The 13482-nt window shown below is 32.7% G+C and overlaps 1 protein-coding gene across 3 annotated transcripts in view; it reads left to right on the forward strand.

The window, feature by feature from the left end:
- Nucleotides 1-13482, forward strand: part of unc79 (UNC-79 domain-containing protein) — an 89920-nt gene that overhangs the window by 42532 nt on the left and 33906 nt on the right. The window contains exons 26-34 of one of the 3 annotated variants that reach the window (XM_080150866.1): nucleotides 137-236; nucleotides 2914-3000; nucleotides 6393-6414; nucleotides 6649-6695; nucleotides 7182-7312; nucleotides 7548-7635; nucleotides 10155-10247; nucleotides 10845-10967; nucleotides 11984-12114. In XM_080150866.1, coding sequence (XP_080006992.1) covers nucleotides 137-236; nucleotides 2914-3000; nucleotides 6393-6414; nucleotides 6649-6695; nucleotides 7182-7312; nucleotides 7548-7635; nucleotides 10155-10247; nucleotides 10845-10967; nucleotides 11984-12114 — 822 coding nt within the window. Of the gene's footprint in view, nucleotides 1-136; nucleotides 237-2913; nucleotides 3001-6392; nucleotides 6462-6648; nucleotides 6696-6804; nucleotides 6852-7181; nucleotides 7313-7547; nucleotides 7636-10154; nucleotides 10248-10844; nucleotides 10968-11983; nucleotides 12115-13482 lie in introns of all 3 variants that reach the window. The other 2 variants (XM_080150865.1, XM_080150864.1) reach the window with 2 other exon arrangements.

Raw genomic sequence — 13482 nt, forward strand, 5'->3', positions numbered from 1 at the left:
AAACTGGATATAATACGATAAATATTTTTTCAGCATGGCTTAAAACCGATTATAATCCAGCGGATATTAATCGGTGTCGAAGCCAGACTGGAAAGGCTTTTAATTTTTTGTTTTTATTAAAATGAATATTTTTTAGGAAATTGCTAACATGGGAGTTTTTTGCTTCTCGATTTGAGGTGTTAATCAGTGAAATTTTGGACAGAGATTCTGATACAGGTCCTGTCATTCAAACTAAGGTATGAACAGTTTTCCAGTATGGCTTCGAAACCGATCAATATCTAATCGCAGGATTAGAACCTGTTCTCAGTCTTAGGTAAAAAAGCATGTAATTGTACAGCATGTATAACAGACAATTGTCCACGAATTTTCAAGTAAAAATTATAAAATCAATAGTAGTTTATCCAGGGCTAATAAAACTGGTCTTAGTCTGATAATTTTTCATCTTAATATCCGCGGAAAGCTGTCTGTGATACGATGGGATAAATAACTATTTTATTATGATGGGGTATGGGAATCACTGCTGAATTTATCAAATTTTTTATGGTTTCCCATTTAAGCCATTAAAGTCAGAATTTAACATTTGGAACTTTAGATGGTTAAAATTTAATGATGGAAAAACATCTTTTAAGCAAATTCATTGTCTCCTAAGTAAATAACTATGTTAATTTTTTCATGGGCATGCGATTGAAGCCCTTCGAAGATTTTCATTTGACAATTAATTAAAAGCAAGTAAAATCACTATATATTAAGTTAGACTGTAGTTGTATCTACAGAGAAGTGTAGGAAGCCTACAGATGATTCTGTTAGATCAATTATATTTATATTTATTCAGACTGTAGTTGTATCTGCAGAGAAGTGTAGGAAACCTACATATGATTCTGTTAGATCACTTATATTTATATTTATTCAGACTGTAGTTGTATCTACAGAGAAGTGTAGGAAGCCTACAGATGATTCTGTCAGATCTCTTATATTTATATTTATTCAGACTGTAGTTGTATCTACAGAGAAGTGTAGGAAGCCTACAGATGATTCTGTTAGATCACTTACATTTATATTTATTCAGACTGTAGTTGTATCTACAGCATAGAATAAGGAGGAATAGAAGTGAAAACCCTAAAAATTTCTGGGAAATTAGAAGAAATCTTTGACTTGCGCAGTAATGACAATAATGCTAAAGTACAAATCACAATGACTAGTTGGACAAAATTAGAAAACTTCAATTTGTATCAAAATCTAATATATATTGTTAAAAATTTATTTGATCTTCATAATTTAAATTATATGTAGTATAAAACGTTTGACAATAGAATAATTTTGAAACATTCTCTATATTCAAAGGGTAATACTTTACCCACAAACATAAGTATCTGACTAAGGCTAACACCTCTGATACACACCTCTTATTGAAGTGAAGACAGCAATAATTGCTTGATCGTTTTAGATAATGACAAAAAATCACTAAACATCATGTTGTTTTAATTTTGGTAAGTATAATTGACCACATTTGTAATTTTTAAGGGTCAGCTAATTGGGTACAACCCTTTCCTCCCCCCTCCCCCTCTACCACAAGTATGTATGGATGTAGTTGATATCATGTATAAATCAGCTGTTTAAAAACATACATAAGAGCGCAACCTAGTTTTTTATAATATAAATGTTAATGTCGTGTGGGTGAGTTGCACCTGGACTGAACAGTCAACTTGTCAACTCAAGGCCAGACTCTTGGTCCTTCACCTCATACCCGTGGTACAGTACATTACAGACAACCAACCCTTTGATTGCACGATCTTTGTCTGGAGATCCTAACTGTGCATGGTAATGAGTTGCGCCTGTTTGGGGCCAAGGCATTCCCCCTACTCTAACTCTTTGATGTACTGTGCCGAACAGAGCAGGTAGGTACCATTTTTAACGTCTTTGGTATGACGCGGATTCGAGTTGCATCCTTCCCATCAATTTCCTTGGCACTTTAATTAGGACTTGTGGGTAATTTACACTTCAACCTTATGGGTGGAGAGTTAAGGTTTCGTGATTTTTCGATCACGGTATTATTGCGACAATTAATGCAACCCAAGCATGAACATGACGCTGTATCAGCAATGACTGAAGCCACATCAAATCCTAGGGACTTTTCAATACAACCTAGGATCCAAGCATGACTCCAAACGCCACTAATACACTAGTGAGTTACTACACAATGCTAGTCCACAAGGACTTTTCAATCAACCTATGACCTTACAGCGTTTTTCGATCACTAGTGCACCATGCCAAGGACCACCCATGCATACCTGATTTAGGGCTAAGGCTTCCCCCCTACTCTTACTCCAAATCTCTAACACCTGAAAGAGCAGCAGTAGGTACTTATTTTACATCTTTAGTATTGATGCGGTCTGGGGACTCGAACCCGACACCTCCCCAACAGATAAGCGGACGTTAAACCACTAAGCCATATATAATATAAATACCGAGACCAATATTTTTGTAAATTTTCTTACATGATTAAATTTTTTAAGGCTTAAAATGCACATCAAATTCATTTTTAATCTATTGTGAATAGGGAAGAGAAAGGTGGAAGCTTGGCTACAAGGCTTTTAGTAAATTATTGCAAAAGGAATTTATTTTGAATATTTTTTCAGAATAATTACTGAAATCACATTATTTACTAACAGCCTTATAGCCGTTTTGGTCTTTCAAATGGTCCAATTTTACTTCAGGCTAGCCAGGCAGAATCTTCTACCTGGATTCTATTCTATACTTTATCTTCTTTGATCTACAGAGAAGTGTAGGAAGCCTACAGATGATTCTGTTAGATCACTTATATTTATATTTATTCAGACTGTAGTTGTATCTACAGAGAAGTGTAGGAAGCCTACAGATGATTCTGTTAGATCAATTATATTTATATTTATTCAGACTGTAGTTGTATCTACAGAGAAGTGTAGGAAGCCTACAGATGATTCTGTTAGATCACTTGTTCTCACCAGTAAATTTCCATATAAGGTAAAATAAAATTGTTTCTAGCTACTATATAATTCACATTGTCTGTTTGTCCAGAACGCTTATGGATAGTTTGACTTTCTTAGCTGCTAATCAAGATATACTGTTGATTTTTTTGTGAAAAATCCCTTATACAGCATCTTGTTTATGCTTTAATTGGTCCATTTGTGTCAGTCATGCTACAAGTACATGACTATTAAACCATATGATATAATATGTAGAAGGTTTCCCAACCTAGTAAAAGTGTCTGACTTTGATTATGACGTAAAAAAAATTAGCCAAAGAGAGGCCAGTATACACTGTAATTGACCAATTTTAAAATTTATAGTGGCCTCTCATTGGCAATTTTTTTACGTCATAATCACAGTCAGACATTTTTACTAGGTTCAAGGTTTCCTGATTGTTCATTACAAATTTATTCTTCATTTGTCACTACTGAATATCTGCTCTTATTGCTACGTCACTTGTGGGTGTTAATTTTTAAGTTTAGCAAATAGCATGTAAGTAGTAAAACTTTTACCTAGTTTTAACAAAAAGTTTAAGCATAGAAACGGATAAAACGTGTAAAAGTGTTGAATATAAAAAGGTTAAAAGCGGAATGTGAATCCATTTCATGTCAAAATACTTTTCTCAATAAATAACCTTTCTCAAGTTGTATAACAAGTAGAATGTTACCAAGAATGACAATGTTTCAAAGAGTTTTATTCCTAAAAATAAGACATGTTTTTTCTTATATTTGCCCGTTAATTACTATTTACTATCTTTACCTTAAAATTCCTTCAATCCTTAAAATTGTCCTACGACAAACACAGGAGTCCCAAACGTCGGAGTGGACAAACGCAGAAGTGGACACTTTACCTAACCTAACCTATTTTTGACTACCTTTTAGGTTTTTTAAATGTCTAACCCCTGCGGGGGGCTTATTTGTACATTCATATCTTAACCTAACCTAATCTGTATAGAAATACTCAATCAAATTAATATTTTAACACTCCTGCGTTTGTCCACTTCGACGTTTGGGACTCCTGCGTTTGTCCTGGGACCCTTAAAATAATCCACTCTATTGGCCTTAACCTATGCACATGTTTAACCTTGTGTTTCCTCCCTTATGGGAGTCTATCCGTATGCCCTTACAACTTTTCTTACACATACACATATTATTTTTAAATAACTCTAAATATTTGTTATACAAGTTTTGAAAAAGGACCTCGAAAACATTAGACTCCAAAATTTTATCTGTGTAAATGTCTTCCTTTTTTAAATTTTTGTATATTTTAGACGATTTTCATCAGATTTTCAATTTAAAAGCATTTGAATTTGATGACCAGCCATACAATGCAGCTGAAAGGCATTAATGTATTTTTTTCTTACTTTTTTCCCTTTTTTATCATATTCTCTGAAATATATGTATATATATTCTTCTTTTTCTTGTTTTATGGAAACTCAAATATATTTTTGCTTTCTACACTATTTAGTCAGTTTGTTTGAGCTACTTGATGTCAAAACTGTTCTTGTTTATCATTCTATTTCCTCGTTTTGTCCTTGCTAAGCTTATTTTCTGTAGAACCTGTAAAGTCCTGACCTACCAATAAAATACTAGCAGAGAGGCTTCGCTCCTAAGAAAGATGTCTGAGTTCTTATACTATTTTCAACACTTAGAAATTCATGTCTCTACCTAAAAACAACTTTTATCTTTTATTTTAAGAAATGTATTTTAGAGTTACTCGCAAAAGTTAAAAGTTAAATTGCAAGTGAAAAAGTTACTTTCAAATTGTAAAGTTTAAATTTTTTGCTTCAATATATTTTCAACTAATGCTTAACATATGTATTTTAGTTATATACATACATTTTGCAAAAACTTTACTTTCAAAGTTTTAATATTTTTATTTTACCTGTTTTACTTAAATATTTCATAATGTTTATACTTCACATGTGTGACTTTTTATGCCTCCTTTGCCTTTATTTTTGAACATGTTTGTGGAGGATCCTTCACTCAAGCAACCATTAAATCAACCACTTAATCTTGAATTTCTACCTAAAAACAACCTAATAAAGCAGCAACTGGTACTAAGTTTAACAAAGATATCTAACAAATGTAATAGAAAAGCAGCGTATTTAATTTTCAACATTAATTAGAAATTACTACAGAAATCATCATGCTAAGTTTAAAATTGATAGGACAATCTAATGTGCTAAATTAACGATAAAAGATATCCATTATGGAAAGACGGACGGACCCTGAATGTAAAAAAGTCTTGATGATAAAACTAAAAATTTTATTTGATTTAATAAGACATAAAAGGGTTACTGATATATCAAAAATGAAATAACAATAAAAAAAAGCCAACAAAATACATTCTCTAACTCTCTTTCTAGCAATGAATAATCCAATAAAAATGGTAAATGGTTGGGGATAAAGTATAAGCAGGCAAACATTTCTAGGGATTTATAAATCCTTACTTTATATCTTCCCTTCTACCAGATTATATTCTCTTTCCCACAAATATTGTATAGGGAGATATTAAACACACATATATGTACTTAAACAAAATAGTTTTATGCATTTGTGTATTAAAACAAATATTCAATGATAGAATTATTTAGGAAAAATGAAATAAATAAAATGAAAAATTCAATACTTCTTGAAATCAATTAATTAGATATTTTTAAAATTCATATTTGATATATTTTTTATTCCATTCTTTTTTCAAACAATGTAGAATTCAACAGGGTTTTTAAAAATATTCTTAGATAGATGCACTATTTTGAAGTTGACGACAAACCTTTTAAAGAGAGCGTTAATTGTGTATATGTATTAATTGCAAACAAAAAGGAAAAGATATATTATAGAGTATTTTCACTTGTTTGAACAATGCATTGAACATAATGCACATACATAATGTAAAATACTTAAACAAAGTTATACAATTAGAAACTTAAGGCACCCTCAACGGGTGAGCCATTAATTCCTCATGTTTTCGTGTACTCAAAGATTTTTCATGTTCGCAAAAACAAGTAATAGTAAATATGATAGAGAGGTTGGTTAGTGTGGAAACTAAGGAATTGTGGGAAGAGAGGCAGTTAGTGGGTGCTGTAAAAATTCAAATTTTGTTGTTTTTTTCAGCGGTAGTGATGAAACATACCAGCTCAGGATATATACTTCATTTACTCAACTTAATAATTAAAGAGAACAAACAATATAACATGTTTTAGAAGTTGCAGGGAGGGAAAAGGTAGTTTTCCTATAATTAATAGCTCAATAACTATGAGGTTTTATTACATCTTGATTATGTATGACTATGTAATAGTGTCAAAACTTTTTACCTCAATTTATTCTAATTAACAAAATTAGAAAGATTCCAAAATTATTACCAAATATTTTAATTATATTTCAGAGAACCTGCTCAGCGCCTGCAGGTATAGCTCTAGCTAATAGAAACCATAGACATGAAGATGTACATAGGGTGAGTATTTATTTTTGTATAGCTCCTACAGGTATAGCTCTGGCTAATAGAAACCATAGACATGAAGATGTACATAGGGTGAGTATTTATATTTGTATAGCTCCTACAGGTATAGCTCTGGCTAATAGAAACCATAGACATGAAGATGTACATAGGGTGAGTATTTATTTTTGTATAGCTCCTACAGGTATAGCTCTGGCTAATAGAAACCATAGACATGAAGATGTACATAGGGTGAGTATTTATATTTGTATAGCTCCTACAGGTATAGCTCTGGCTAATAGAAACCATAGACATGAAGATGTACATAGGGTGAGTATTTATATTTGTATAGCTCCTACAGGTATAGCTCTGGCTAATAGAAACCATAGACATGAAGATGTACATAGGGTGAGTATTTATATTTGTATAGCTCCTACAGGTATAGCTCTGGCTAATAGAAACCATAGACATAAAGATGTACATAGGGCGAGTATTTATATTTGTCATTTCGTTCTATGTAGTATTGAGATGTTTAACTGCCCAATAGTAGAATATTTGTTTGTATCTATATTTTTTGCATTAATTGGCTATTTTGTTTCCGGCTAAAAGCATTTTAAAATGTCATGTGTAGTGTTTAGTTAAATATTCTCTGTTTTCCCTCAAAGTGCTTAGCAAGCACAGACCCCCCCCCCCCTCCCAATAATTAGAATTGATTTAAAATTAATTAAACATATTAAGATGAACAGTACCAAAAATGGAGATGGTCGAGTACCTGACAGTGTACAGGCCAGGATTCTGGAAAGCGGGCAGGTCAGGCTCATTGAAGAAGAAAAGAATTATTCCAGACAGCAGTCTGCTCCTTTAATCAGGTCATCTAATTATTCAAGTTTTTTTTTAAATTCTGATGAAGCTAGTTAAACTAGATTATTATGTTTATTATTAATTCTAATATTTTTTTTAAACTAAAAACTATGAGTAGACTATGGTTTACAAACAGTTCGGTTTGTGAATACGTAAGAGAACACTAGCTAAGATCAAATTATTTAAAGTTAAATGGTTAGAAATGATTATTATATTTTTAGAATTGAATAATAAACTTTTTAGGCATAAGATATCTAAGACTGGATCAGAAAGTCTTGGGTCTAAATTTCTTCATCAATCTTTTTCTGGTCTTAATGAGATGGACTTGAAGGTAAACAGAACAATTGACAACAAAATAAATTTTTCTGTTAAGATGTTTTAAACAATAGGCAGCTATTCTATAACTTACTTGGTTGGCCGGTATAACTGTCTGTGATGCTCACTTTTTCCTTATATCTGCTTAGTTGCAATTTGCCCAAAGCTAGCGAAGGATTAATGCATTAAAATAATCCTAAATTGTAAATTATAAGATTATTATTGTCAGTCTGTTTTATCTTGCGTGTACGGCCAGGTTGATTTTTAAAGATTGTACGGTAACAATCAGACACAGCTTCGCTCTTTATATCAAGTAATAATAGAAAACTTTTGATTTATAAACTGAAAATTGTACTACTGAAATTAGAAACATGCCTAGGTTATAAATTTGTCTTCTTTGTTTGAAATGAAAGTAAAAACAGAATCTGCCAAATAAAAAGGCCATTTGCCAAACAAATTAACAATTGGTGATAAAGTTACTAGGTTTGGATTGTACAAGTAATCCTTATACTAAAGTAACAGGATGTCTGTGTGTGTGTCTGTACCGAAGGATCTCGCTAACCGCTGAACCGATCGGGTTCTCCTTAACAGGGTAGCTTCTCATAAGTCCCGGGAAGGTTTATAACTATTTTGGGGCAGGGTACCACCACCCTCCCAAGAGAAATGACAAAAAAATCAAACATTTTTAGAATTTAGAGGAGACTTCAACGTCAAATAAGGTGGTATCGTACATAAAAAATTAACTTTAACAAACAACAACATTTAAAGTGCCACTAGAGGCCTCTAGGGGCGTAGCCGCTAGTACTTATAATAAAGTAAAAGGATCTTTATCAGTGTGTGAGTGTGTGTACCGTAAGATTTCGCTAATCACTGAACTGATATTGTTCTCCTTCACAGTGTAGCTTCTCGTAGGTCCTGTTTTATAACTGTTTTGGGGGAGGGAACCAACACCCTCCAAAGAGAAGCAACCCTTAGAAATTATTACCCCCCCCCCCCAAAAAAAAATGTTTTCTCTTTTTAAAATAACAAATGAAAGTGGGAGGGTCCGATCCCCCCCCCCCCCTCCTCAAGCGTAGCTGCTAGTATATAGAATTTATAAAACCTCTAAAATTTTAAGCCTCTATTCATTGAGTGTATATTTTGTAACAATACGGGTATGCAAATGATCCTTGAATGATAAGAAAATTTGGCAAAGAAGTGGTGTGAAAAAAATAAATTATCTTCTTTCTTTTCACTGCAATTTATATGCTCTGATTTTTGCTTCACATTTGGTACACAATATGTATCCTATTATATAAATTAACTAGCGGCTACGCCCCTAGAAGCCTCTAGGGGCACTGGTAGGAGGGGGAAAAGTTGACCTCATCCCATTTTAAATTTGAGTTTCAAAAGAGTCAAAAAAAACATTTTTTTTTTGGGGGGGGGGGGGTTAGAACCCTTCCAAAAATAGTTAAAAACCTTCCCAGAACCTATAAGAAGCTTCACTGTAAAGGAGAACAATATCGGTTCAGCGGTTAGCAAGATCCTTTAGGACAGACAAAAAACGTTTACTACTTTATATAATAGGATAAGTGTTTTTTTTTGTCTAAAACTTAAGATCTTAACAACTACTGAACTGATTCAGCTTTCTACTTTAGGTAATCCTCACAATGATGGTTTTAGACTATTATATTTACAGTTAGAATAGTTTTAAACAATATTTCCATCCCTTTTTGAATAAAAAGCTATAATTAGATGATAAGGGCGCAGCTTCTAGTCCTTATAATAAAGTAAAATGCTGTTTGTCTGTCTGTTTGTCTGTACCGAAGTATCTCGCTAACCGCTTAACTGATCGGGTTTTCCTTAACAGGGTAGCTACTCATAGGTCCCGGGAAGGTTTATAACTATTTTGGGGGAGGGTACCACCACCCTTCCTAAAGAAATTACATAGAAAAAAATTACCCCGAAAACCCCCCAAAATTTTTTTTTTAACTAAAATAACAAAATTATGGGGGTGCACCTCCCCCCCCCCCCCAAAAAAAAGAATTCCCCCCTCCTCAAATTTATTTTTAAATTTTTCTTTTGAAATCTAAAATAAGAAATTGGGTTATCAATTTCGACATTTCCCTCCTCAAGTGCCCCTAGAGGCCTCTGGGGGCCTAGCCGCTAGTAGTTTATAAAGTGTTAGAGAAAAATTATATTAATAGAAGTGTAGCAACATAAAAAGATGGCAACATATACGCCAGATCAGCCAGCTGAATCAGTGTTGGTTTGGGTGGCTAAGTGGCTGAAAATTATATATGTAATATACGAAAAAAATTATTGTAGTCCTTTTTTTGGCAATTGCAATCTGTACTTAAATCACTAAAAAGGAAATTTTTCTGTGAAGACAATCCTTACTGTTGGTCACCTACTCTCTAATTTACTTGTTCTGTCGGTCTGTCTGATATGCTTTAAAGGTCTGCTCACTTTCTCCATCCATCTGCTTATCTGTTCATCTTACTTTTATATTAAGAACTGTGCTAGTAATGCATGTTGTCATCCCTTTTTATTTAGAATTTAGCTGTAAAGAGTATAGCAGGGGAGGACAAGCAAACAATTCATCTCATTGTTTTCCTGTTCATGCAGTATTTATCAAATCCAGAACAGGTAACTATTTGTGACGGATACTAAGTCAGGGATGCAAGTATAGGTCATGTGAGATAATAAGCCCCCCAGTCACCTTAATTAATATACAAATAATGTGATTGTTTTGGGTGGATCAATTTATCTTTTTATAAATATGCATGGACTTTAATTTATTAATGTATGAAGCAAAAATGTTGTGCATACTTTGTTCGTTTCAAAAAGTTTAGAGTCATAGAAAAATATGATTTTCAAGATAAAATCATGTCAGAAACATACAATTTTCCTTCAAAGCTTATATGGCAGGTCATTGCCATCTACTTTATTCCTCTTCCATCTACTCTAATCTATATGAAGTCGAGTGCATCCATATCAAATATTGATTGCCGTATACGAAATTTCAAGGCCAGAAATTGGAAAAGAAATCTTGAAAAATGCAACTAAAAATCTAACTATGAAGGAGAATTACAATTCCAGAATAACTTTTTCCTGTTTCCTGCAAGAAGGGACACCCAAGGGTTGTTTTTCTTAAACAAAACATTATTAAACTCTATTAAATGACGGAATAAAGCTATGTCGCTATTGTTGCATGGTGCAAAATTCAAGATTAACCCACTTCAGGCGGTGATCCCGGATAACAAGAACAGCAGTGAGCATGCCAACATGCAGAAATGTTTCCAATACATGTTTGCACTTATTGGATTTGATGAAAAGGAAACGAGATTCACTACTATGCCACATAAGGTAGGACAAAGTTTTCTAAAAGTGCTTAGCAGCTTAAAAATAAAATTTTTCCACAAGAAAATCGAAAAAAATAAGGAAAAAATTACCAAAATTATAACTATAATAAATAAAATTGTCATACTAGAGAAGTTAAATAATAGTGTACCTTCTGATGCTATGACAGACGCGAGACACTAATAGTTAGAATAGGGAGAATGGTTTAGATCATAAACTCATGCATTTCATTAAAATGTTAGCTGTAATTAACAACTGCTTAATTCGAAAAAATATTCGTAAAGGTTTCGTTCTGGAAAAAAGACTTTCAGACAAAGTTCGTGCAAACAAAGTAATGGTTAGGTATTACTTATATTCTTGGATAATAGAGCCGTTGAAAACAGTAAAAGTGTCTGACTATGACGTAAGAAAAAATTTACAATTAACCAATAAGAAGCCAGTATTCACTGTGGTAAAATATATAGCGGCCTCTCATTGGTTAATTGTTAATCTTTTCTGACGTCATAGTCAGACACTTTTTTACTGTTTTCGAGCCGTTCAGCTAGAATGAACAATTCCCTAAAGTCTTTGGGTGATCATTTGAAGTCAAACAGAGGATCTCGTCCCTTATTAGTAATAGATACTAAAAAGAATGTACATAATATTTGTCTATGTTGGTCACTTCTCCTTAATAAAAAGATAAATATTGACAATCAAGTATATAGAAGCCGCATAAACGTAGAACACGAGTGGGGTAGTTGAACATGTTATTTATCTCCTTAATTACATAGTAATTGATTTTTGAGACATGATACATATTTAAATTTAATATAAAATGATTTTTTATTGGAATATAAAGATGAATAAAAAAATATAAACTGTTGTATTCAATTTCATTATTTACACTAATGATAATTTAAAATTTTCTTTAGAAGGTTAAGGCGTAAAATTACATTGCAATTGTAATCCTTTACAATATTATTTTCAGATATGTGGAACATTTATATTTTCCCAGTTAACCAATGTTATTTTGTTTTGTGTAGATGAGAATCACTGCCCAGTTTTCCTCATTCTTTGCCATCCTTCCCCAGGTTCTAGACACCAATTTCCAAATTGGAAACTATGTTCTGCCAAATATTCTTCACATTCTTCACAAAAGTCCTTTTCCCCCAAGGTAATGGCTAGTCTTACTTCGGCTTGTTTTTTTTCTCGAGCCAAATCCTAAAAAATATCTTAGGTTAGCCTAGAAGTCAGAGTTTTCTTATATAAATTTAAAGAAAAATGGAAGACTTAGAAACCTCTAATTTCTAGGATAGCCTAAGGAATTTTATAGGATTTAACTCATTATTATTTAAAATAGAATGCTATATTTTCTTAAAGTTAGGCTTTTAAGCACCGATAATAGTTGGTCTGAAATACGGATAATTTGACAAAGGGATAGAAAAGTAGTAATAATCATTTCAACCGTTAGTGTCCTTTCCCTCCTGTGGAATGGTACAGTATTATGCTTGTAACTACATTAAGTGGTTTCTGAAAGGATAATTTTAGAAAGAAAAAATAGTATAGGAGTTTTACAATGTCTAAGAAAATTATTGTGCAATATTTTTTTTATATTATAGCATCATGCCAAAAAAGACACTTTTATAATTTAAAAAATTTAACTTAAAAAAATACAATTAATTATCTTGAACTCTTGAATTTATATAGACGGTCGTAATTACAAAAAAAGCTAAACAAGTTAAGTATTATAGAACTTGCTTTGCATGTTTAAAAAAATATACATTTTAAATCCTATATAAGTGCATTTCTCATTTTAAATTTAGATTCAGTTTTTCAAGATTTTTTTGTTGAGCTCGGAATTTTTAATTTAATGCCTGGCATATCTATATTCTTATGTATGCAATGTTTACATATCATCCTAGGAAACAGACATAGGATAATATAATATTTAATTTAATTCTATTTAAGACACAAATAAACTCTTATATAGTAGAATCTAATGTTTACTACCTGCGACCGCTACTGCAGCTTCCCCGAAAAAATTTTGAAACTCAGCTTCAAATTTTGGACTGCGGCTACTTATTTTTTCATTGCACTAAAAGTCCACAATTCTTTTGATTTCTTTTTATAAGTACAAGGGACTTCGTCCCCAAAGGTTGAGGGAAGGGACAAAAAAGCCAGGGAGTAAGGGAGGGGACAATGGATCGAATATTCAATTTTTAGGAGTCTCAGACTTTGGGGACTGGCTTAAAGGGAATGTGCAAGAATTTAGCAGTTTCTGACTGAGTTTGGGGACTTGCGCATAGAATGCCGCTACTCGTTATGTATGTTTTGAATATTGCAGACGGGGAGAAGGGATAAGGGAAGTGGGGGGAAGGGAAATAAACACTCGTTGTGTTAGTTTGGAATGTAGCAGACGGGGAGAAGGGAGAAGGGAGGTGGGGGCAAGGGAAATAAACAGAATAAAAAGGGGCAGTCATATTCTTGCTAGCAGCTGGCCGGGTCCAATAATCTTTTAATATAAAAATCACATTAAAAAACC

This window comes from Acartia tonsa, chromosome 2, assembly GCF_053477335.1.
Source record: "Acartia tonsa isolate MP-2025a chromosome 2, ASM5347733v1, whole genome shotgun sequence".
In the NCBI taxonomy this organism is placed as follows: domain Eukaryota; kingdom Metazoa; phylum Arthropoda; class Copepoda; order Calanoida; family Acartiidae; genus Acartia; species Acartia tonsa.